Consider the following 21,578-nt stretch of genomic DNA (forward strand, 5'->3'; position numbering starts at 1 on the left):
GCGTGACACCAATATTCACACTCCATAATTCAGTTTCACCTATAACTGTTAAATGTATGCATAGGTGTAGATTTTGATGTCGTCAAAGGACAACAGAACAGGTGCATTAGGTGCTTCTCCCAATAAAAACCTGAAAGTAGCAAAGGACTTTGACATAATTAAAGATTTACACCCTAAATTGATGCAGAAAAGCCACAAATTGGGGTATAAAAATCACTAGAATGGAGAAAATTAAGTGTTTGATGCTCATCATTTTCAGTCAGAGCCCCTTAACACCTGAGCCCTTGGATGTAGACCTACATAAAATAATATGAAATGCTCTGTTGCCAATCTGTAATCAGCAAATGATTTTATTTGTATCCAAGGGCCAACTGGCGGCCCAGCAGTGGAAGATTAAACACAATGAAGGCAGGTGTGACACTTAAGTAGCCTACACAAGTTATATAAGCTATTTAATTTATTAAAACAAATATTTTCTCCATATTTTATGAGTCTGCAGTATATTTAACAGTAACTTTAACAGCAATGACATACTCAAAGTTATCTTATCTAATCTAATCTAATCTTATCATCTTATCTTATTTATATTCTATTACATTCTCTGTTATTACATTGTTACCTGTAGGCTATTTGTAAGTGTGGTTGTTGACATGGTATTTGTAGATTATTTCTCAGTGGCCAGTAGTTTCAGTGGTGTAAAGGTCAGAGGGGACCACTGTGAGGACTCCCCCCGCCCCCCCTCCACTCAGAGCACTTGGTTTATCCCACACTACTTCCTCGCTTCTTGCTCGTCGGTGTGACCGGAGTTCCCTTCCGCTGACAGGCTGCTGTCACACAGCCACCATGTTATCCCATTCCCGGTGTCTCACCAGGAATTTCGGCCGTTCCCTCTCTGCCATCCGCCAGGTAGGCGACAAGCAAATAAACCGTCACGGTTGCCACTCGCGACAGGTCTCCTCGCTGTCTTTGGCTGCGGGCGAAGGCGCAGCTTCTGTGTGTGTCCGGCGCTAACAGAGCTAGCGTTAGCATTAGCTCTAGGCCACGGTCAGGCCGTAACATTGTAAGCCAAGGACAGTATGACACTTTACTCCACAGAGCTTTGCTGCTGTCAGTAGTAAAGCTTGAAGCAGCTTCTCTGTGTTTAGTCTTTAAATGAACATTTAAGGTGTTTGACCCCAACAGGAAGTAGCTTGTCCATATTCAGTTAGCACAAACTTGTCCAATATTATGGTAGCTAGCAAGCTAGCTGTACTAAGTTAAGCTAAATGAATGGGTTGGCTTGCTTGCGCTTTTAGCTGTCAAGCTGAGGTCAAACTATGGTTTATGTGCGAAAACGCCCAGTTTAGCAAACTTAACAGAAGTATTACGTAAATGTTTTTTAGATTTAGAGTGTAACTTCCAGTCGCTGCATTTGAAGCTCACAGGAAAAGTCAAATGTCAGTAAAGTCCTGGTTAGTGTCTATATAAGTATGTCAGTGAGATTAGTAGTAGATTATTGAGCTGTTGTGCAGCTGCTTGAGTAGCTGCTCAGATAAAATGTATTTTAAACATTTGCTGGTGCTATTCCAATGCGAAAACTCAAGCCACCCGTTTGCCAGATTAATTTATTGATTATGTCAAAGGTCATCTTCAAGCGCATAGAAGTGACCTTTGACCGGCAGCACTGACATGTCTTCCTGTTGTTGGCTACACGGCTGTTTATTTACGACCCCAACTGTTGAATATTATCACAGCTAGACACAACACAAGTTATTGACCTCGATGACATTGTTATCCAACTAATGAGTCCACATTTCCCAGACATGTTATGCTTGTGAAACCTTGTAGAGTTTTTTGTCTTCACAGTATTTAACATGTAAAAAGTTGCAGACATTTTGTAACGCGTAACTGTATCTTGTCACAGGGGAATAATGCATTAGCTCGTCGGGCCACGGCAGGTATGTGTGCTCATATTTCAAGCATGAAGTGTAAAATCCCTGTCATTGCTTTAGGACTGTCCTGCAGCAAGAACTTATTAACACTTTGCCCTTGTCTATTTTCTTACAGCTCTATCGACTAGCCACTCTATTACTTTGAACAACAATGTGTAAGTCCATGAACTCCTAAAAACACTGAACTATTTGAAAACACAAGCCACTTTACTGTCAAAATTTAGGTACACCCTCTCAGTTGTCAAGGCTGGCACACTAATACCCCTCATCCACTTAAATCAAACTGGTTCAGTTCCAGTATTTACACCTACTTTTGAACTGCTCAGAGCATTTTAACCAAATATAATTTGGTTCCGAACCCAAAAAGTTTGTTCTCAGCTGGAACCAGACAATAGCAGGTTTTTCCTGACCTGTAGTGTAAACTGTGATGACATCAGTGGGCGTGTCATATCCTACAGGTTGGAAAGAAGGGATGAAGAAGTCAAGTGAGAGATCGTCACACATAAAAGAAAGTGCAGTGGCCTCATTAATAGTTGGTGCATGCTTGTTTTTTTGGGGATAAAACAAGTATTTATAATGACAGAACAAAAGTTTGCAGGTAAACAGTGTACTGTGTTATTTCCCTGCAACACACTCTGCTGATGACACATCCTTGATTATAAGGGCTCCAGGCAAAACTGGTGGAAATGTGGGGTGGTTGTCTAGATAGCACTAATTTTGTGGAAAATGCGTAAAAGTGTCATAGCTTTTCCATCCATGCACCGTCATGAACCTAGTTGCCAATTATCAGTATATAACATGTGCTGTTCCATACACTCAAGCCAAATCTAAATCAGCATTTTTTTTGCACTCTTGGATGATAAATTGAAGTACTTTGGGAGATTTTTATTACTTGTCTGATTTTTTAAAACAAATTTCTGGGTTGTTTTTTCTTCAGAAAATCCAATCCCCGGTCCAGCGTCTTCCAAATCCAGTACTTTAGGACGTCTGCAGCCTACAGTATGTTTGAGCCTTCATGCCATTTATTTCTACACTTATCTCAATATGAAGCACAACCACTATTTGATGGAGTAAATGCATCTCCTTTGAATTGTCTTTGCTCTCCAGGAGATGAAGTTGTCACAGTTAAGACCCCTGCGTTTGCAGAATCTGTCACAGAGGGGGACGTGAGGTGGGAGAAAGGTAACTCCGTTTATTATGTAACAAACATAATGCGCTTCTGCTACAGATATCAGCCAAATCACAACCAGACTAAACAAATGATTGCCAGTTTGCAGTGAAATGCTAAAATAAAGCTTTCCCCCTACAGCTGTTGGAGACACCGTCTCAGAAGATGAGGTGGTGTGCGAAATTGAGACTGACAAGGTAAAACTAAGTCATACAAATTCACCATGCTTGTGATTGCTGGTAGTTCAGAGGCTTTGCTCACAAAAGTGAAAGCCCTCAAAGTTTGTGGCGTAACATAAATCAAAGTATTTGTGCATGTTGTCCTTTTCCCAAAATAGCTTTCAACTTTACCCTTTAAAACTTCATATTTGTTGGTTGTGGTGTGAAGACAAGAACATTTTCCCCAGACTGTGAATATTTTTCAGTAATATCTCATAAAACTGTAACAAAGACATTGACCCTGTGATGATAGTTGAGTTTACACTTACATAAATGCCTGCAGTCATTACATTGAAATGGCAACATATATACTCTTTAGAAAATATCCTAGAACTATTCACATACACTTCTGAAACTTGCATTATTTTGACTCTCTGACCTTTTTTCCTTGCCATTAGACATCAGTGCAGGTTCCCTCTCCTGCTGCTGGAGTGATTGAGGAACTTTTGGTTCCTGATGGAGGGAAGGTTGAGGGAGGAACTCCACTCTTTAAGCTTCGAAAAGGAGGTCTGAAGTATTTGATTTTTTCATTGAAAATGTTGCAATATTGAAATAAATTAGTATTTAAGTGCCAGTTAACCCCAACCTTTAAAATCTATATTTTTTCCTCTTACCTGTAATGCTATTTATTAATCTAGATAGTTTTGGTGTGATCTGCTGAGTGTTGGAGATATCGGCGATAAAGATGTCTGCCTTCTCTTACATATAATGGAACTAGATGGCACCCAGCTTTTGGTGCATTAGGGTCTGTGTCCACATAACATTTTATTCCGAGGGCCAACATATTTTTTCAGTTGTTGGCTGCTTAGAGAAAAAGCGCTGCACCTAGCCTCTTTTTTTCAGAGTGCTCTGTTTTGTTTTGTTTTTTTCTCCTCCATGCAGCAGCTTCTTGCTCTTCTAGTTGAAAATCTCTGAACCTTTCAGAAAGGCGCTGGTGAGCTGGTGATGTCACTACCACTCCTTTAGCTACTTTATGATATGTCAGTCAGAAACTATTACAACAAAGACAGAAAAGCATTTGAGTAGATTGGACGGACACTAAATGCTTCTTGTGGGTGCTGTGCTTTTATACCGTATGTGTTATAAGCTATTTGTTATCTGTGTAGTCAACCCTCTGTAAACGCAGCGTTACATTAGCCGTCTAGCTCATTTTAGTGTCAAGAAATCGTTGTCATAGAAACAAAACCCACACATAGCATGTCATTCAAAAAAGTGCTTGGAGTGTTCATTTTTATTAAGTGTTCCCCAGTGCCCTGCCACTGCTTATATGGTGAAGAAAAACGCTGTGTGCCCCTAAAGGGCAAAAAATTACATTTGAAAAACTCAACAGCAATATCTGTTTCCGAAAGTCATGACCTGGTTACTCACTGGTTACATGACCTAGCAACTACTTTCTTCTACTGAACTACACCCGACAACTGTATCACCATGCAGAACGAAGCATGCATAGACTCATAGAGGAGAGGCTTGTGCTTGTGACAGTGCGTTATGAAAACATAATGGCGTCCTCCTCCGCTGAGTGCTAACATTAGCTAGCTCAATGATGCTAGGTGAGCTGGCAGTAGATGCATGCTTTCTTCTTCGCTGTGATACAGTTGGCAGGTGTAGTGCAGTCGAAAGAAATTAATTTCAGCATGAAACTGCTCAGGCAGACATCTCTACGGCCAATATCTCCAATACTCTGCAACTCACACCTAAACAATCTAGAATGATAATTAGCTCTACAGGTAAGTGGTAAAATATGTATTTTTTATGTAGGGTGAGCTGTCCCTTCAAGATAATATTCAAAGGCTGTCTTATCCTAACTGTTCACCTCTGTGTCTTTTAGCTGGTGCTCCCAAAGCTGCAGAAGCTCCAAAAGCCGAGGCGCCGGCCGCTGCAGCCCCTCCACCACCTTCTGCTGCTGCTCCTCCTCCCCCCCCCCCTCCTCCCTCAGCTGTGGGCCCCATTCCCACCACTATGCCCCCTGTGCCACCTGTGCCAGCACATGCTATGGACACCAAACCAGGTTAGATGTCATGAGACAGACGGTCTGTGTCATGTGAGAACTGTTTTGCTTGACATCTGTGCTCTTGACCTCTAGCTTACATGATTAATCATTGAAGGCAGTGGCTTTCACCAGTCCCACTAAACTGATGTCTAGAGATACTAACTGCTTCATCGTGTCTTTCTCATAGTTTCAGCCATCAAGCCCAGCGCCGCTCCAGCTGCACCAGCGGCTCAAGCTGAGGGAGGGGCTAAGGCAGCCAGGACAGAGAGCAGGGTAAAGTGCAGAAATCACCAAAACACCTAAATCACATTTGGGAGTATCTGATGGCTTTTAGATTTGCTTAATGGTCTAGTAGAGCGGGGTAAAGGGTTGGGAACTCTTTACTGAATCTGCTAATTCTGCTTATTCTCGTTTTTTGTTTTAGGTTAAGATGAACCGCATGAGACTGAGAATTGCCCAGAGACTGAAGGAAGCCCAAAACACCTGCGCTATGTTGACTACGTTTAATGAGGTCGACATGAGGTAGGAAACTCTAAATTAGTTGACCTACATCGTTGAGCCGTCAGTCCTATTTTTGATATTAAATGTGAAATGTGCCCCGCTGCATTACCACATACAAACTGAAGACTTTGAAGGAAACATCAGACCTTATAGCTGCATTTGTCAAAAATATGAATTCATTGATACATATTTATTCTGAATATTTGAAACTGTTTCGGTATTCAAACACTGGTGCCTGCCGTACTTCCTGTCTGTCTCTTATTGTTAATGATTGCTACAGTCATTCTGCTGTTCTCTGCTACTAAGCAAGAAAAGAAAAGCCATTGTTGTCGTGTTATGCCCTTGGTATATTTGCCTTTTAATAAAAATTTTAACTTTTTTATAAGTCTTGTATTTAAGTTAGAAATTCCAGTATCGTAACAGCACTTCCTTATAGAGTGTAGGCAGTATGTATACAGTATACATACTGTATGTATATCCGTGTTAAAAGCCAGAAAAACACTTGCACAAATGGTTATAGATTGGAATCTGCCCAATAGGAAAAGCTTTTTGAAACCTGATATCCTCTTAAACACTGGAATGTAAATATTTGGTCGTAATGCCATCTAAAACGAAGATAAGAATTGTTAAAACAGGTTTTATTAATTTACAAGGAAATGTTATTGTCTGCACTTGCCCCCTGTGCTGAAGAGGACACTTTGAGGATTTCTTTTCCCCGCAAATGTGTGGTGTCAGCTTTCGGCTATTCAGGGTTTTCTATGTATCCTAATTAGATTGACATTGACGGTCTGGAGGAAGACTTCCCATGCTAGGGCTCATCTGGAGCCGAAGGAGCTAGTCAGAGCAGGAGGCTGGAGCATCTGTAGGGGCCCACAGAGACCTGCGCTCTGAGTGGAAGAGCAGCCTCAACCGATATGGGCTTTTATGACAGCCCAATAAGATTTACAGGCTCTAGAAAGTGAAGATTTTTATCGCTTCTTCTCTCCTTTCTCGGAGAGTCTGTGTCTTGGGAGGGGCTAATTATGTTAGGGGAGAAACCCTAGAGCTTCAACAGGGTTAGAGACAGGAAAACAAACAATTAAAAAGAGAGATACATGAGAAAAATGAGCAATGATGAAACGATTAGCGGGCCAATTTCAATAGCCTGAATTCACCACAATCTGTGACAGCATTCGATATAAAGGCATAGTTTGTTTTCCCTTGAAAATGATGTTAGAGTTATGACCTGTGTCTTTCATAACATGGTCAACAATATTTGAAAACTGTTTTCAATGAGTTTCTAGTATCTGTTCCTGTTTATCTTTAGTAAAAGTATACTATGCAGGAATTGTCGGCTGCTGTTTGTAAATGGTCTTGCCAGCAAAAGTGATAGCCAACTCCAGCTTTTTCTGCTTGACGTTTCGCCTCACTGTATTTGTGTCTTTTTCAATGCTGTGTCCACAATTGTCATAGCTTCCTCTTTGCCCAGGAACTTCCTGAACACAGCAAAATTAGAAGGAAAAAAAAACAGGCAGAGAGCAGAATCTCTGCTGCAAAATACACTGTTAGTCACTTCTACAGGATTCCCACATTTGTGAAATTCCTGCAAAGTTATGAAATCTGAAAACTGTTTTCCAGTCCTGGAAACTTTTTCGAATTAACAGAATGTTTTGGAAAAGTTTTGAATACACATTGTTCTGGCTAATATGTATAATATGTTTATTAAAAATCCTGAAACATATCTAATGTTAAGCGAAATATGTTCCTTGTAATATTAATTTAAAATCTAATGTTGAGCTGTGTGACAGTTGAAACATCACTAGTATCACACGATACACATAGACAAGCTATACATGGAGGTAGATGTCCCGATAAGCAAGACCAGTGTGTTGGGTCAATGATCCACTTGCATGGGGGAGGACTAAAGAGACATGCATCAATCAACCTTAATTTATTAAGGTGTTGTCTAAGTTTAAGTTCAGGCAAAGTCTCAGAACAATTTAGACATGTCCATAAAACAAACGTATTTAACAAGAAATAAATGCATGCAGACTTGTCAAAATTATAATCCAAACACATGCTAATATGCATTGACATCTAAAACATCTTCAGTTTTCTATCTGCCCGAGAGGGGCGTGGCCTTGATGTTTTGTGAAGTACCTGTACCAGTCTGGTCGACTGGCATATGCAGCTGGTTGGCAGTAGGAATGATGAGTGATAGCTGTTTACTTCTCTGCAAATGCCTGGGAAGCGCCCGTTAAATGTAGCTAAACAGGCCTACCCATTTTAAACTACTTAAATAAAGTCATGGAAATGGTGAAAACTATTGTGAAAAAGTAATGGAAAAGCTTTGAAAATGAATTGTTAAAAATGAGTGGGAACCCTGCTTCTAGTGGGTCACAAGTGATGATTGAGAGAGATAAGAAAATCCTACACAATACAGATGTTAAAGTTTACATTTAAATGCGTGATGACCTGTTTCAAGCAAAAACCATATTGTCTTATTCTACCTAATACATGCCCAGTTTTGATGAACATCATATATGAATGAACTCATACAAATTTGTTGTGTTGCTGTACGACAATGCGGTAACCAGCTCAGTTCATCTGTCCAAAGCTATAGTCTAGTAAGCGCACATTGAATTTCAGATTCAGAGTCACAGATATCTATGAATTTTTATGATAAAGTCCATTTCCTTAAAGTAATTCTTAAGTAACTTCTACAATAAGCACCTCAGTGCCCTCCATTTTTTTTTAAGATTAATGTGTATTCAATTCTGTGTCAGCTTTCAGGCTAAATTGTTGGTTGATGTATGCATTATTTTTCTGTTTCCCCGCAGCAACATCACAGAGATGAGGAAGACTTACAAAGACGTCTTCCTGAAAAAGCACAACATCAAGTTGGGTTTCATGTCTGCATTTGTGAAGGCTGCTGCCTACGCTCTGACTGACCAACCTGCTGTCAATGCCGGTATAGATTTAACCTGAAAGACTGAGAAACCTCACTTTGTGGTCTCAGGGTGACTATGCCTTTGCATGTACGGGTACAAGTCACTGCACATTTGTGTGGTGAAGAAACGATTTAAGTTTCAGTACACTTCACTGCCAGACCTCAAAACCAACACTGACTTATTTACTGCCTTAAAACCACCCTGACCTATTTAGATAGACCATAGTGAAGCGGGGGGTCTGAATAAATAGTCTGTGGGTATCACCTTCCGTGGGTAAGAAAAAATGGAACAAGTGAAAAGGAAATTAGTTTTGGTGGAAATGTGGGTGTTATTTACAGTTTTAACTTGCATGCGTATTTCTCCTGTGTAAAGTCTTCTTGCTTTCTTTATGTTTTCAGTAATTGATGACACAACCAAAGAGATTGTGTACAGGGACTACGTTGACATCAGTGTGGCTGTGGCCACACCAAAGGTGAGACAAGTGCATTATATTGTAATGGTTAGTGTAAGTACTTGATAGCCACTCCTCTGTAATGTGAAGGGCAGAAAATTCAGTCATGTCTCTTCTCTCTCAGGGTCTGGTGGTTCCTGTAATCCGAAGCGTAGAGGGAATGAATTTTGCTGATATTGAGAAGGCCATCAATGCGTTGGGAGAAAAGGTAATATTTTACATTGCATATTAAGACACATTTGAAGTAATGTCTTTGTTATAGTTTTTGATTCTTACTTGTTGTGAAAGGTTCATAATTGTGGATGTGTGTTCGTAGGCCCGTAAGAATGAGCTGGCTGTTGAGGATATGGATGGAGGAACCTTCACCATCAGCAACGGTGGTGTGTTTGGGTCCATGTTCGGCACACCTATAATCAATCCACCACAGTCTGCTATTTTAGGCATGCATGGCATCTTCGACAGGCCTGTGGCAGTCAGTGGCAAGGTTTGTTTCCTCAATATTGAATATTCAAGTACACAAAATAAGACAACATATTTAGCATTATAATGGTCACATATGGAAAATGAATTGACTCTTCACTAAGCCCCGCCCCTTTGTGGTGGACAGTCAAGCTGTCAGAGTAAGCATGGAGCCCACACTAACTAACTGCACTCCCTGAAGAAATATTATCATATTTTTGGAAAAATGAAACAGTGATTCCAGAGAGAAGCAGACAGAGGGGTCTACAGTCTGTGTTTGAAGGATATATCCAGGATGTCAAACTGACTCAGCAGCAACAACAGGTTAGAAAGACAAAGATAGTTAGAAGCTAAAGCCGAACTATAGGCTACAGATCACAGTGTAAAAGTGAACCACCACATCACTGCTGATCGCCACAGAAGACAATGAATATAAAGGGAGACTTTGCTGATATTGAACCAGCTGTGTGACATCGCAGTGTGTGCAGATGAACGGTGTTTGGCTTCCCCCTATGCCCCCAGCCGCTGGACCTCTACTGGTGGAAATGTGGGGAGCTCCCGGGGAAGCAAAACACTGTTCATCTGCGCACACTGCAATGACACACAGCTGGTTGAATATCAGCAGTTTCCCTGCTTCCTTCCACTGGTTCCTGTACAGCAGGGTGGGTTTTTATTCACTGCTATAGCCATTAAAAAACTAGCTGCATGTGTACATTGAGTAGGCTATACCCTCAGTAGCTAGCAAGCCAACCCTACACTTTTCAGGGTTTGTTCTTGGTTTTGGAACAGGTTGTATCACTATTACACGATGTTCCCCAGGCATAGCGTTCAGCTTGACATCCACAAAACTAACCTAAAGATGAAGAAAATCTGAAATGATTGCATGAGACTAAATGGAGCACAGTGGTGTAGTTGTCAGACCCTTGACCCTGGCCGATATTATGCTATGATTAGCCAGTCTGCGTTCAATGGGTGGGACTTAGCAAAGGTTTAGTTTATAAAATGAAAAGCGATTTTAGTTGTTTTTAGTTTAAAAAATGGGTTTGGTTTGTTAAATCAGTGGTTTCTATTCTTACATGCATTGACTCCTTTTCCCTTGTTTAGGTTGAGATCCGTCCCATGATGTATGTTGCCCTGACGTACGACCATCGTTTGATCGATGGAAGAGAGGCCGTCACCTTCCTGCGCAAGATCAAGTCGGTGGTGGAGGACCCCAGGGTGCTGCTCCTTGACATGTAAATCCTTGTGAACTCCAGGCCCAACCAAACAAACCACCCTACACAAACAGTGGCTGTACTCACCTGATGAACATTATCGTAACTGCAGTTAATGTATTGTTGTATTGGTTAACTAGAGAGGAAAGAGGATTTTTGGGGAACAGTTGAGTTGTGCGATGGACATTTTTAAGGATGGCAGTGATAAAAGGTTTGGTGACGTTACGAAGAAGTGTTAGGGTCTGGGGTTTCTGTGGTGCTGGTCTAGATCAAAAAAAGGATACTCTATTACTCACATGCGCCATATGTCATTTTCTACATACAACTGAAAACACTTTCAACCTTTTGAGAGATGAATGACAAATATAGATAAAGTGCGTAGTGTAATTTCATGATTTTGGTTGAGAGAAGAACAATGAATGAACATATTGGGCCAGAAACCAAGAAACACTATGTTCTGAAATGTCCAAACTGAGAATTTATGCCATCTGTTTCACACAAATGAGGAAAATTCTCTCTATGCTGTGTAAGAAAGACTATTTAAGAAAAAAAAAAAGAAAGTTTTAAACAATAAAAGCTACATTACTCGACTGTAGTTTTTGTTTGGGTTTTTTTTTTGTCCTATTACATAGACAGTCTGGGTGGCTAAATTTAAAACATCTGGGGCATAGTTAGTAGTTCATCCACATGTAGTGCGCAGTAGCAACTCTCACTGAGGTGTCATTTATTCAGGTTTTTCCTTTAATGTGTCACCTGTCTGTATATTGGTTAAGATGAAAAAGTCTTACAACCTCAAAATAAAAAGCCCCACCCCACAGTGATCAATTTGGAATGGCTTTGGATTTCCTCATTGGGGCCATGCATAGCCTAGTGAGCAATTATGACACACAAAGGCCGCAAAACAGTGAGTAAAATGTCAGGGCTAGAAAAAAATGTATAATTTATTGCCTAATTTTTTACAGTTTTTTAATGGCAGACAACCTTAACATTTGTAATTGTCAGAATTTAGTCTAATGTGGTGTCAGGTTACATGCGTGGTGATCATATAAAATTTAAATACACCAAAATTGCATCAAAGCTAAAATTCCCATCATATCTGAGTCTCAGAAGTCAAAATAAATCCATTTGTTCCATGTTTTGAAGGGTCATGGGTCACCACTTTTGTTCAAGTTTCAGTTTTTATTGTCATTTTTCTTTGGGAAGCACAAAACTCAAAGGAAACCAGGGATCTGGTGCTGCATCCTTTTTGGCCACGCCAGGATTCAGTGTTCAACTTCAATTCCAGTGCAGGACCGAGGGATCAGAGTGGAAGCAGCTGCACCTGCTAGCAGCTCAGAGCTTTCCACGAGACACCGCTGAAGAAGGGATGACACTTGATGTCACTCACGCCTCCACCTCCAGAGCCCAGGCGGTAGCCGGCATCAAACTGAAGCAGCTGTGGAGCAGCATAATGGAGGGTGGGGATACTGTAAGATTTAATCACATCCTGTGTGTGTGTGTGTGTGTGTGTGTGTGTGTGTGTGTGTGTGCGCGCACAAGTTAATGACACTGAGCATAATATTTAGAATTCAGGCCCTGAGGGTGTTTCAAGCCTTCAAACTGACCTCAGTGAGCAGAGACGCAGCTGCAGCGCTCAGGTGGTTGGGGATGAGCAGCTGGGTGTGGGAGTGGATTCCTGCAGGATGGAGCTGCCACAGTGGCTGGAGGCACAGTGAGCAGAGTGTGAGAGAAAGCCATGATCCAGTGTCATACTTGGCAGGAATGATGCAACATGACAAAGATGCAGACTTTACTCTGTAAGATTCAACATGCTCATAGGGTCCTTGCTTACCATTCCTGTTAGGAGCTCAAACAGCAAAGACCCGAGACTCCACCAGTCACACGCCTCTGTAACCCTGGACACGCCTCCAATTTCTGCCAACATACAATGAGGTGAGTTTAGTTGTATTCACGCACAACATTTTTCAAACACATTTGTTTCAGTGTCTTTATATTCCCATAAAATGTGCAGTACTTGACCTTTTTTTCAGAGTAAGTTGAACCAGCTTAATCTTACCACTAGGTGGCAGTTTACACAAAGGAACAACCACTGGTTTCAGTTTACAGTAACAGGCCAGCCATAAAGAACTAAGAATGGGGAGCAAAATCTTCCAGATTGGGGCCCCTCATCCACACCCTTAGCCCTAACACAAACATGGGTAATTTTGAATAAGCTCTTGGCCATTAGTCTTGTAGTGACCGAGATTAAATCTTTAACAAGCATTTCCAAATACAGTGTTATAAACCCATCCAGGCCATGCTCTGTTTTGCATAAAGGCAAAGCATAAAGGTCAGAGAAAACACAGAGAACTTTTTTCTTTCTGTCACAGTTATATTCCCCCTTTTACCTAATAACAAAACGAGGAGAGAACAAATGTCTTATTGCAAGGCATTAAATCACAAGATCAAAACATGAGTGAACAAATAAATGCACTCTTCATCTATCACCATGTCAAAATCCAGTGTTTATAATGTGTTAATTTATTCAATTCCAAGACAGTTTAGAGACCCAGGTATGCAGAAATGTTTAAATACACCATTTAGAACAGTGGTTCCCAACTGGTGGGTCACAGGTCCATTCTGAATGGACCGCAAGTGACTCGCGAATGTGTCAAGTTTGTAAAAAACACACTTTATTATGACATACAGTGAATATCCAGCACACAGCTTTTATTTTGAAGTGCCGTTTCCTGCTGTAGAATGAGTGAATAACAGACAGCTACTTAACAGAGACAACAGACTAGCTCGACCACATGGCCAAATGCAAGTATGATGCTGAGTATTTTTAAACTGTACTTTGGACTAATGACTAAGGAGAAATCTGGACCCTGTGGCTGATCCAATTGGAAACCACTCACCACAATTTAGCCTAACTTTGGAGCATTATTTAGCCCCCTTGCTTAAAACTGAGCTGCTACAGTGTTTTGATTGTTTACTTTTGCTAGTCTGCCTAGCTTGATTTTTACCATGTTCAGCTTCAGCCTGCCATACCCACAGATATATATAATCATAGATGACTCATTCCTGTGGCGACTGAGCCTCAACGTCGCCGCCATCTTGGGGAGGTCACTGCCGGCTGGCCAGTACTGTTGTGTATGGAGATAAGTCTTCAGCAAACTTGGCGTGCTCACTCAAAAGTCTCTAGGAGCTGAAACGCGTCCATTCGACTGCTGCTGTGCAATTCACTATTAAAAAGTATTATACTTATTAGTGAGTGCTGTCGGGTTATTTTGGACCGGCACCCAATTACACTTTGAGACTTTTGAGTGAGCACGCTATTTATCTGGTGTTGGATGACAATTAAAATGTGTTTTAATGATAATAAATTGGTGTAAATGTATAAAGCAAAGTAAAGTATTGTACTTGATCCCATTTAGGGGGGAACCGTAGACCTTTGCATCCGCCCCACCTAGGCCTCTGACCACGGTTATCTGTACCGTTTGACCCCGCTGAACAGTAATGCAAATGTTTACCTGGAGCACAGTACATCTGTTCCATGGCATTGGTGCTGATCTCCGACTGAACCTCACTCCACTGTCCGAAAAAAGTCAAACACACCTTCCCTGTGAAAACATTGTTTTTGATCAAAATTAAAAAGTATAGTGGTTTTCCACATGCAGTCCTTTACAGGTATTCCATGAACTCACCGTTGCTCGTTAGCAGAACGTTTCTAGGGTTGAGGTCCCGACACAGGATGCCTTGCTGATGCAGACTCTCCAGAGCCAGCAGAATCTGAGCCCCCCACACACGCACCTCTGCCTCTGGAAGCCCCCAGCACGTCTGCATGGACTTATCTGTTGTATTGGAGGGCTTCACAGGTATCCGAGGCAGGTGGCACCAGCCGTCCACCTCTATAATCTGGTCTTCCCCCTGCCCCTCGGAGCCTTCTGATTTAACGAGAGCATCCGCATCCTCTCCGCTCTTGTGGGGAGTGGCTGCATGAGGGCCTGAGGAGAACCAGCTCCCAAATGATCGCTCTTTTCCAGATGCCACCTTCTCTCCAGGGCTCCGCAATTCGCAGGCCTCCTCTACAGCCTCTCTCGTCTTACTGGAATGTGCTTCCCCTTTGTGCTTCACCCCTGAGAGGGCAAGGGAGACCCCTGGAAGTGCCCCCTGTTTTGCTGCAATGCTGTGGCAGAGGGAAGCGGGGGAAGGCCAGGAGCTATCTGAGGTGATCCTTGTGTCTGTATAGTCAGAAAATACTGCTCTGTCTGTGCTCCTGATGACTACCATTCCATTTCTCTCCTCTGTGGTGGGGCTGCTGTCCTGCTTTAAGTCTGTAACCAGATCTGAAGAGTTAACACTTAAAACAGATCCTTGGTGAGAGCCATTGGTATCCCATGATGCCCTGCCACGGATCTGGGTTTGGCAATGGAGAGGAAGATGCAAAATGGCAGGGGATGAGCTCAAACCATTATTTTCACTGTTTGGCGATCCCGCTTTTATAGATGAGGTCTGATTTGTATGAGGTGGTGTTTGTCCTAGTGTGCTATTTAAATGACTGTCAGTCACTGCATAGGGGTTCACTTGCTCACAGTTACATGCTGGATCGGCAGCTTTCCAAGCCGCTTCAAACTCAGAGCTGCACTCTGTGAGTCCCATTCCAGCTTTATTTTTATGGAGTCCTGACATGACGTCGAGAGCCTGACTGACACGAGCGCAAGCGAGAGGGAGAGCAGGCTGTTCCTGAGTTTCACTGGAGTGCAAACACAAACTAGGAGCTGGTGGATGGATGTGGGCGTTGACCTGTGTCCTCGTCTGGCCTGAATTCAGAGTTAGTCGATCGAGCTTGGTATAAAATGACGCTGCGGAGCGCGTGTTCTGCAGACAGCCCGTCTCCTCGATGTAGGAGTGAGTCCCGCAGCTCTCGAGTCGCTGCTGAGTCTCATTCCATGAGGTGGAGAAGTCAGTGTCCGGGCTCTCATCACTTAACTTCTGTGGAATCACTCCTGCGCTCTCTCTGCTGTTGTGCTGGTAGTCTGTGCTGATTGTGGGTGAGGTGTGGCTGGTCTTTAGCTTGACGCTGTGCTGGCCAGATGTGAAGCATTCTGGGTGTTCCTTGGCCTTCTCGTTCCTCAGCTTGTGCAGCTTCGAGAAGAGCCTCCCACCTGGGACAACAGAGGAAGAAACACTGGATCAGACAAAGGTGCAAGTGCAAGCTTCAATATCCAGGACAGAGCAGTGACAGCTCACCTTTGATATGCTCAAGATGCAGGTACACAGCATCCTCACTGACGTAATATCTTAGCAACTTAACCATGTATGGCACCCCCTGAGTAATGATGGTTGGCTGGTCCCTGCTCTCCCAGCTTGACTTGACCAGACTCTGCAAAGACACACACACACACACGATTCATCTATTTAGAAAATACACTTATTAAAGGGATAATTCTGATTTTTTTTGAGTGGGGTAGTATAGGGTACTTCTCCATAGTCATTGTATTACATGCAGTAGATATCTGTCAGCCTATCACCAGTTTGGAGAAGCAGCAGGAATACCGACACAGAGGATAAGCAATGTACTGCTGTGGAAGGGGCAGCTGCTAAATGTATTTTAGCCACCTTAAAAATGGATATATGTTTAAGTGTACGCTATATTGAGAATATTTTCACCACGTTGAGGCCCTGCTCATTGGCTCCAAAAACACCCTATCCAAAATCCAAATCACCCAAGTCCCACACATCATCACTGACAACTTCCCTGTACGCTTCTCTAGCCACGTCAAGAGTCTTGGTGTCATTCTGGACTGCACACTTTCTCGAACCAAACATAAAAAACATTACCCGGACAGCTTTCTTCCACCTTTGCAACATTTCCAGACTCATCCATCGCTGCTCCAGTCTAGCACTGGAGTCTTGGTCCACGCATTTGTTACATCTCATATTGACTACTGCAATGTATTTCTCTCTGGCCTTCCCACCAAACTCATCAACTGGCTTCAAATCATTCAGAACTCAGCTCCCCGGATCATCAGCCACACCAAATCATCTGTTTTATTATGTGCTTTACCGCTCTAAGGCAGCCCGTTCCCACAGGAAGGCAGTTAACGGCTTCAGTTCCTCATCTGTTCTTGTGTCAAAGCCACCAGACTCCACTGACAAGACCAGAAATTTTGGCTTGCTGAACATGAGTGTTGCTCGTCTACCACTGCCTCAATCAGTTAGTCAGTGCTACAGTTTATTTATACTCCCTTTAGGTACGAAAATAAATTTGTCTGTTTTAAACATTGTAAACATCACTGCTCTCATACCTCCATGTGTCCTTTATGCTGGCATAGATACCGCCAATAAATGGCACTAGAAGACAGAGTCAAAATTTTCACACAACAACAAACGAGGTGACGGTGAAGGAGGACATAATATAGAGCCTTTAAACGGAGACAGCACTGTAGACGGCAGTCTGTATGCCATTATATACATGCTGATGTGCACGGAGAATTCTTTTAGAATCAATTATATTACGGTTCTGCCATTATTTTAATTTCATTATCACCTCCTATGGTTGTATCTCGCTTGAAATACGCCACACTGCCCCCATGATCTCCATTGCCTCCTGGGGAGCTGCTCCATTTCATCCGTATCTGTAAGCTCTCAGAAAATGTGCACAAATACAGATGAAATAAACGCGTAAAAGAGTATAGACAGGAGGCTCTGTTTGTCTCTGTATCTAACGTTGAGCATAAATGAGCCCTAACTGTGTGACTTTGGTGAATCCATTCTAACCTTTTCACACACCAAAGTCACACAGTTACACAAACACAATAACTGATCAAAGGCAGCAGTACACCAGCAGCTCCTGTGTTCAGAGGTGTTAAATCACTCTTTTCTCAATAGAGTCTGGCTTTGATGAGAGCGATATAACGGCTTCAGTTCCCAGTCAGAAAATATTGTAAATACAGCAGATAGTTAAAATAATATTGATGTTTTAGGGGAAACTTATTTTAGGTGGCTAACATATGTTTTGCTGCTGCCCCTGTCCACAGCAGTACACTACTTAGTTTCTGTGACAGACTCCTGCCTGCTTCTCCAAACTGGGGGTGTGCTGTCTGACATCAATAGGTAATACACTGACTATGGATAAATACCTCATACAACCCCACTTTAAAAGATCCGAACTTTCCCTTTGGTATTAGTATTAAATAAAGCATGGTCTGCTTGGATTGCCCCTTTAGAAATTACCAAGTCTCTCTGGTCACTGAAATTTGAGGTGCACTTGCACTGGCTAAAAGGGTGAGAGCTTTCAGGCAGATCAATGCTGGATGATACTCAGGAAGACAGGCTGGAGAGAGCTCCCATCGACTGGCCTGCCACACAATACAAGGACTGGCGCGCTGCCAGACGACAGCCCCCACAACATCTCCACTATCAATGGACCTGTCTTTAATTTAAATGTATTATAGGATAGAGCATATACTCTGGACTGCATCTCTGCTTTCCTTCAGTGTAGCGTGATACTTGTAGAAGAAACCAAATACGCACCTTTACAACAAATGTCTCCTTATTGACCATACTCTGGACAATCAGGACCTTTGGAATAAAGAAAAAATAACATCAAGTGGTGTCAATACACAAAGCAGACACTGATATGGAGACACAAAAGCAGTTAAGTGTTACAGTCTTACCTTATCAGTCACTCCCACCACCTTACACATCTCCAGATCCTCCACAGGCGAACTCAAATGTCTGATTGGACGGAATCTCAGACTGCTGTAACCCTGATGATGAAAGCCACAGAGGCTGTTAGCGACAGAGCAACACAGCAAATTGCAAGCAAGACATTTTCACACAGTATTTGAGATTTATAAGGCTCCCAGAGAAGTGCAGGTCTGCTGCAACTCAAGGCTAAATGCCTTTCTGTTTCCTGCTGCCTTTTATTGAATCAAAAATGTATTCATTTCATACTGGACAGCTACTTTGATTTGTGAATTTCATGCCTGTCTTATTCTATTTTTACCTTGTTTTTATTTTCTATTGTCTTTTGCTTCAATGAGTTTGAGTTGAGTTTTTTGCATTTTGTGTGGATGTTTCTGATGTTTTTTTGTAGAGAACTTTGGACTGCCTTGTTGCTGAAATGTGCTTTATAAATAAACTTGCCTTGCCTTTGTGTGAGACAGACAGGCACTGGGTGTTTCATCTAATGTAAGAAGCAATAAAGGACGTGCTCCCCTGTTCTTATCCAATATTAGACTGACATGAACACTAAAAATGCCTCAAGCCCATACTGGAATTATATACACTGTACATTCAGAGCCATAGGCATAGATTGCAGACGGACGCAGGGGACATGTCCTCCTCAATATTTAGAATGTGTGCGTTTGTCTCCGTAATACAAACCTGAAACTTGCACAGGGCTTTTAAAGACATTTCCACCTTAAATTGATGCAGAAATATTCAGCAGAAGTCAGCAAATGAAGTGTTGGATGCTTAAATTTCCTGGGAGAGGACCCCAAACGCTCCATTTCGTATGTGTCTCCCCAGTGTTGGATGAAACGTACACCCTTGTTTAGAGCAAATGAGTGACAATAAGATTTGCTTTCCGTAAGTAACAGTAAAGGATGATTGTCTTACCCCCAAATGAGAGCTTCCCTTCCCTAGGTTGTCCTGCAGATGTGTTATGAAGATTTCTTCAGCTCTCTTTAGATACTGAGTCGTCTTCCTCTTCACAGCCTCCCTACGATCCTTATTTGGGTCCACTGTAAAACAGTAAAGCTCTGTGAGGCACCAGTAAAAACAAAGGAAAATACTGTAGCTGTGTGAATGAAGACCCTGATCTTATTAAACCTTAGCCTTTATCAGAGGTTTGCCTCCAGACGGTTATCTACTCACACTGTGGGGGAAATGTCTGACCAGTAAGGAAATCTGTGTTTAACCTTTGGTTTGTGACTTCCTGTTTTTATTCTGGTCCACATGCTCCCATCACATGTCTCGTGCAAACACGCCTCTTTGAATTCCTCATTATCACACAGCCTTGTATACTTGTGTAAAAGCCCAAATGTCGTTGACTTACACTGAACCCCGTTAAGCAGCAAGTCCACCCCGTTCTTGTAGTAACTGAAAGCTGCCTCATAGTCCTCATTGACCTCGCTGTCCAGTGCCATGCGGATCTGCTTGGCCGCCTCCACAAGGTAATCTCTCTTTGCCATCGCTGCCTTGTTTTGGACCCGTCGAGGACCAGATGGGCCTGAGCACAACATAAAAAGTTAGACATCACTGTTGATTCAGTGGGGCTTAATTTAGACGTGGCAGAGAGAAGAGGTATGAGCAAGCTGTCTCTTTAAACAGAACTGAAACTAAAGCTGTTGTGAGTGATCCACACGGCTGCTCTTAAAGAGTGTTCTCACCTTTGCTTCCTTGTCTTATCAACAGCAGCACACATCTCTGTCTGTTGTCACTGGGCTGGGTGTGAGTCTGCCCCCAGTGACTCCAAGGCTCAGGTCTTTGCGGCACAGCATGATTATCTGAGCCAGCGGAAACAAAGAGTTAACCCCCGGACCAGTACAGGAAGTGAGCACAGGCTTGTGCCTACTATTTCTGATGAATGGAAAGAAGCAGATTTGCAAGATGACAGTGAGATGACTCACAGCCCTGAGGCACACTGTGGTGTGTCTCAGGTAAATGATGGTCGTGTATCCCTACAGGATCATGGCAACCCAAAGATTACAGTGGGGAAAGTGTCGACACCTAAATCTTAGTATATCATCCCAATAATATATGCCACACTGTGGACACACTCATGTGATCTACAGACACACTTACACAATCACATTAAGTGGATTATTTCCAAGGGGCAATTAAATTATTTGCTGACATAGATGAAAAAAAACCCCATCAAATATTATGCGATTGATCTTCTTTTACATTACACACATGTACAATGGGAGGGCTAATGCTGACTAGAAAACCTCCCACTGGTGTAAAATATAATATTTCTTTGCTACAGACTAAAACACAAACATCACACACATACACACCCCATCCTGGCTACAGCCATGGAGGCGACATCCTCTCTAAGGAGTGTTATGAAACACACAAAGCCATCTTCAGTCTCCTTCATCATCATCTTCTCAACATGCCCTTCCATAGCCAAGGAGGTAGCAACCCACCATGATACATAGATGAACAAATAGCGCAGAGCACAGATACACACACACACAGTACCTGATGTGAGGCGAGCATGCCCTGGACCCTCCACCCCAGCAGCAGCATCAGCAGCGGGAGCAGCAGCAGCAGCCCGTGACTACAGCAGCCTCAACACACTCATCTCAGGAGCAGGGGAGGAGGAGAGAGCTCAGGCGAGGCTGCTGATTGGCTGAGCATGATGTCACTTCAGGGTACCATTTCACACAAGGCCCTCACTTCCCCCTCTCTCATCCTGACAGATGCTGGCCGCTTTAAAGAGACAGTATTGTTTTTGTGTGCACTGACTGAAGGCCTTCTTCAACTCTGACTTCTACTTCCATGATGGATTGTGTTCAGCTTTTAGTGCTGACAAATTCCACATGAAAGGTCCTCAATCTATAGAGTGATTATGAATTGCAGTATTGCTTTGAAGTCTCCCATCCACAGTGAATGGAGGGATCACCCTGCCCAGAAGCCATAATCTGCTGGGTCTTGGTGCTCAGTACCAGATGGAGCCAGGCTCCAGCCACAGCACAAAGGAGAGTCGTTACCCCCCCA

At 42.6% G+C, this 21,578-nt stretch overlaps 2 protein-coding genes across 4 annotated transcripts; one reads left to right on the forward strand and one right to left on the reverse strand.

Annotated features, from left to right (window-relative positions):
* Positions 1-762: 762 nt before the first annotated feature.
* On the forward strand, positions 763-11,457 carry dlst (dihydrolipoamide S-succinyltransferase). Its single transcript, XM_050061415.1, has 15 exons — positions 763-906; positions 1,904-1,937; positions 2,047-2,086; positions 2,869-2,930; positions 3,039-3,113; positions 3,241-3,296; positions 3,716-3,824; positions 5,146-5,325; positions 5,495-5,580; positions 5,732-5,829; positions 8,628-8,758; positions 9,137-9,210; positions 9,314-9,397; positions 9,506-9,673; positions 10,753-11,457. Exons 1-15 carry the CDS (start codon positions 844-846, stop codon positions 10,885-10,887), a joined length of 1,395 nt encoding a protein of 464 aa, XP_049917372.1. The 5' UTR covers positions 763-843; the 3' UTR covers positions 10,888-11,457.
* Positions 11,061-21,163, reverse strand: rps6kl1 (ribosomal protein S6 kinase-like 1). Of its 3 annotated transcripts, none has more exons than XM_050061412.1 (12): positions 21,060-21,163; positions 20,243-20,359; positions 19,909-20,082; positions 19,470-19,594; positions 18,524-18,616; positions 18,381-18,428; positions 16,095-16,227; positions 14,549-16,009; positions 14,375-14,464; positions 12,694-12,776; positions 12,467-12,562; positions 11,061-12,297 (listed from the first exon to the last, which is right to left on the reverse strand). In XM_050061412.1, the coding sequence occupies exons 3-12, from the start codon at positions 20,042-20,044 to the stop codon at positions 12,187-12,189; spliced, it is 2,376 nt and encodes a 791-aa protein (XP_049917369.1). In that variant the 5' UTR covers positions 20,045-20,082; positions 20,243-20,359; positions 21,060-21,163; the 3' UTR covers positions 11,061-12,186. The 3 variants fall into 3 exon arrangements, with proteins under 3 accessions (XP_049917369.1, XP_049917370.1, XP_049917371.1); XM_050061413.1 differs by lacking the exon at positions 21,060-21,163 and adding an exon at positions 20,873-21,026; XM_050061414.1 differs by lacking the exons at positions 19,909-20,082; positions 20,243-20,359; positions 21,060-21,163 and adding an exon at positions 19,683-19,719.
* Between the last annotated feature and the right edge of the window lie 415 nt (positions 21,164-21,578).

Source organism: Epinephelus moara, chromosome 14 (assembly GCF_006386435.1).
Source record: "Epinephelus moara isolate mb chromosome 14, YSFRI_EMoa_1.0, whole genome shotgun sequence".
NCBI lineage: Eukaryota > Metazoa > Chordata > Actinopteri > Perciformes > Serranidae > Epinephelus > Epinephelus moara.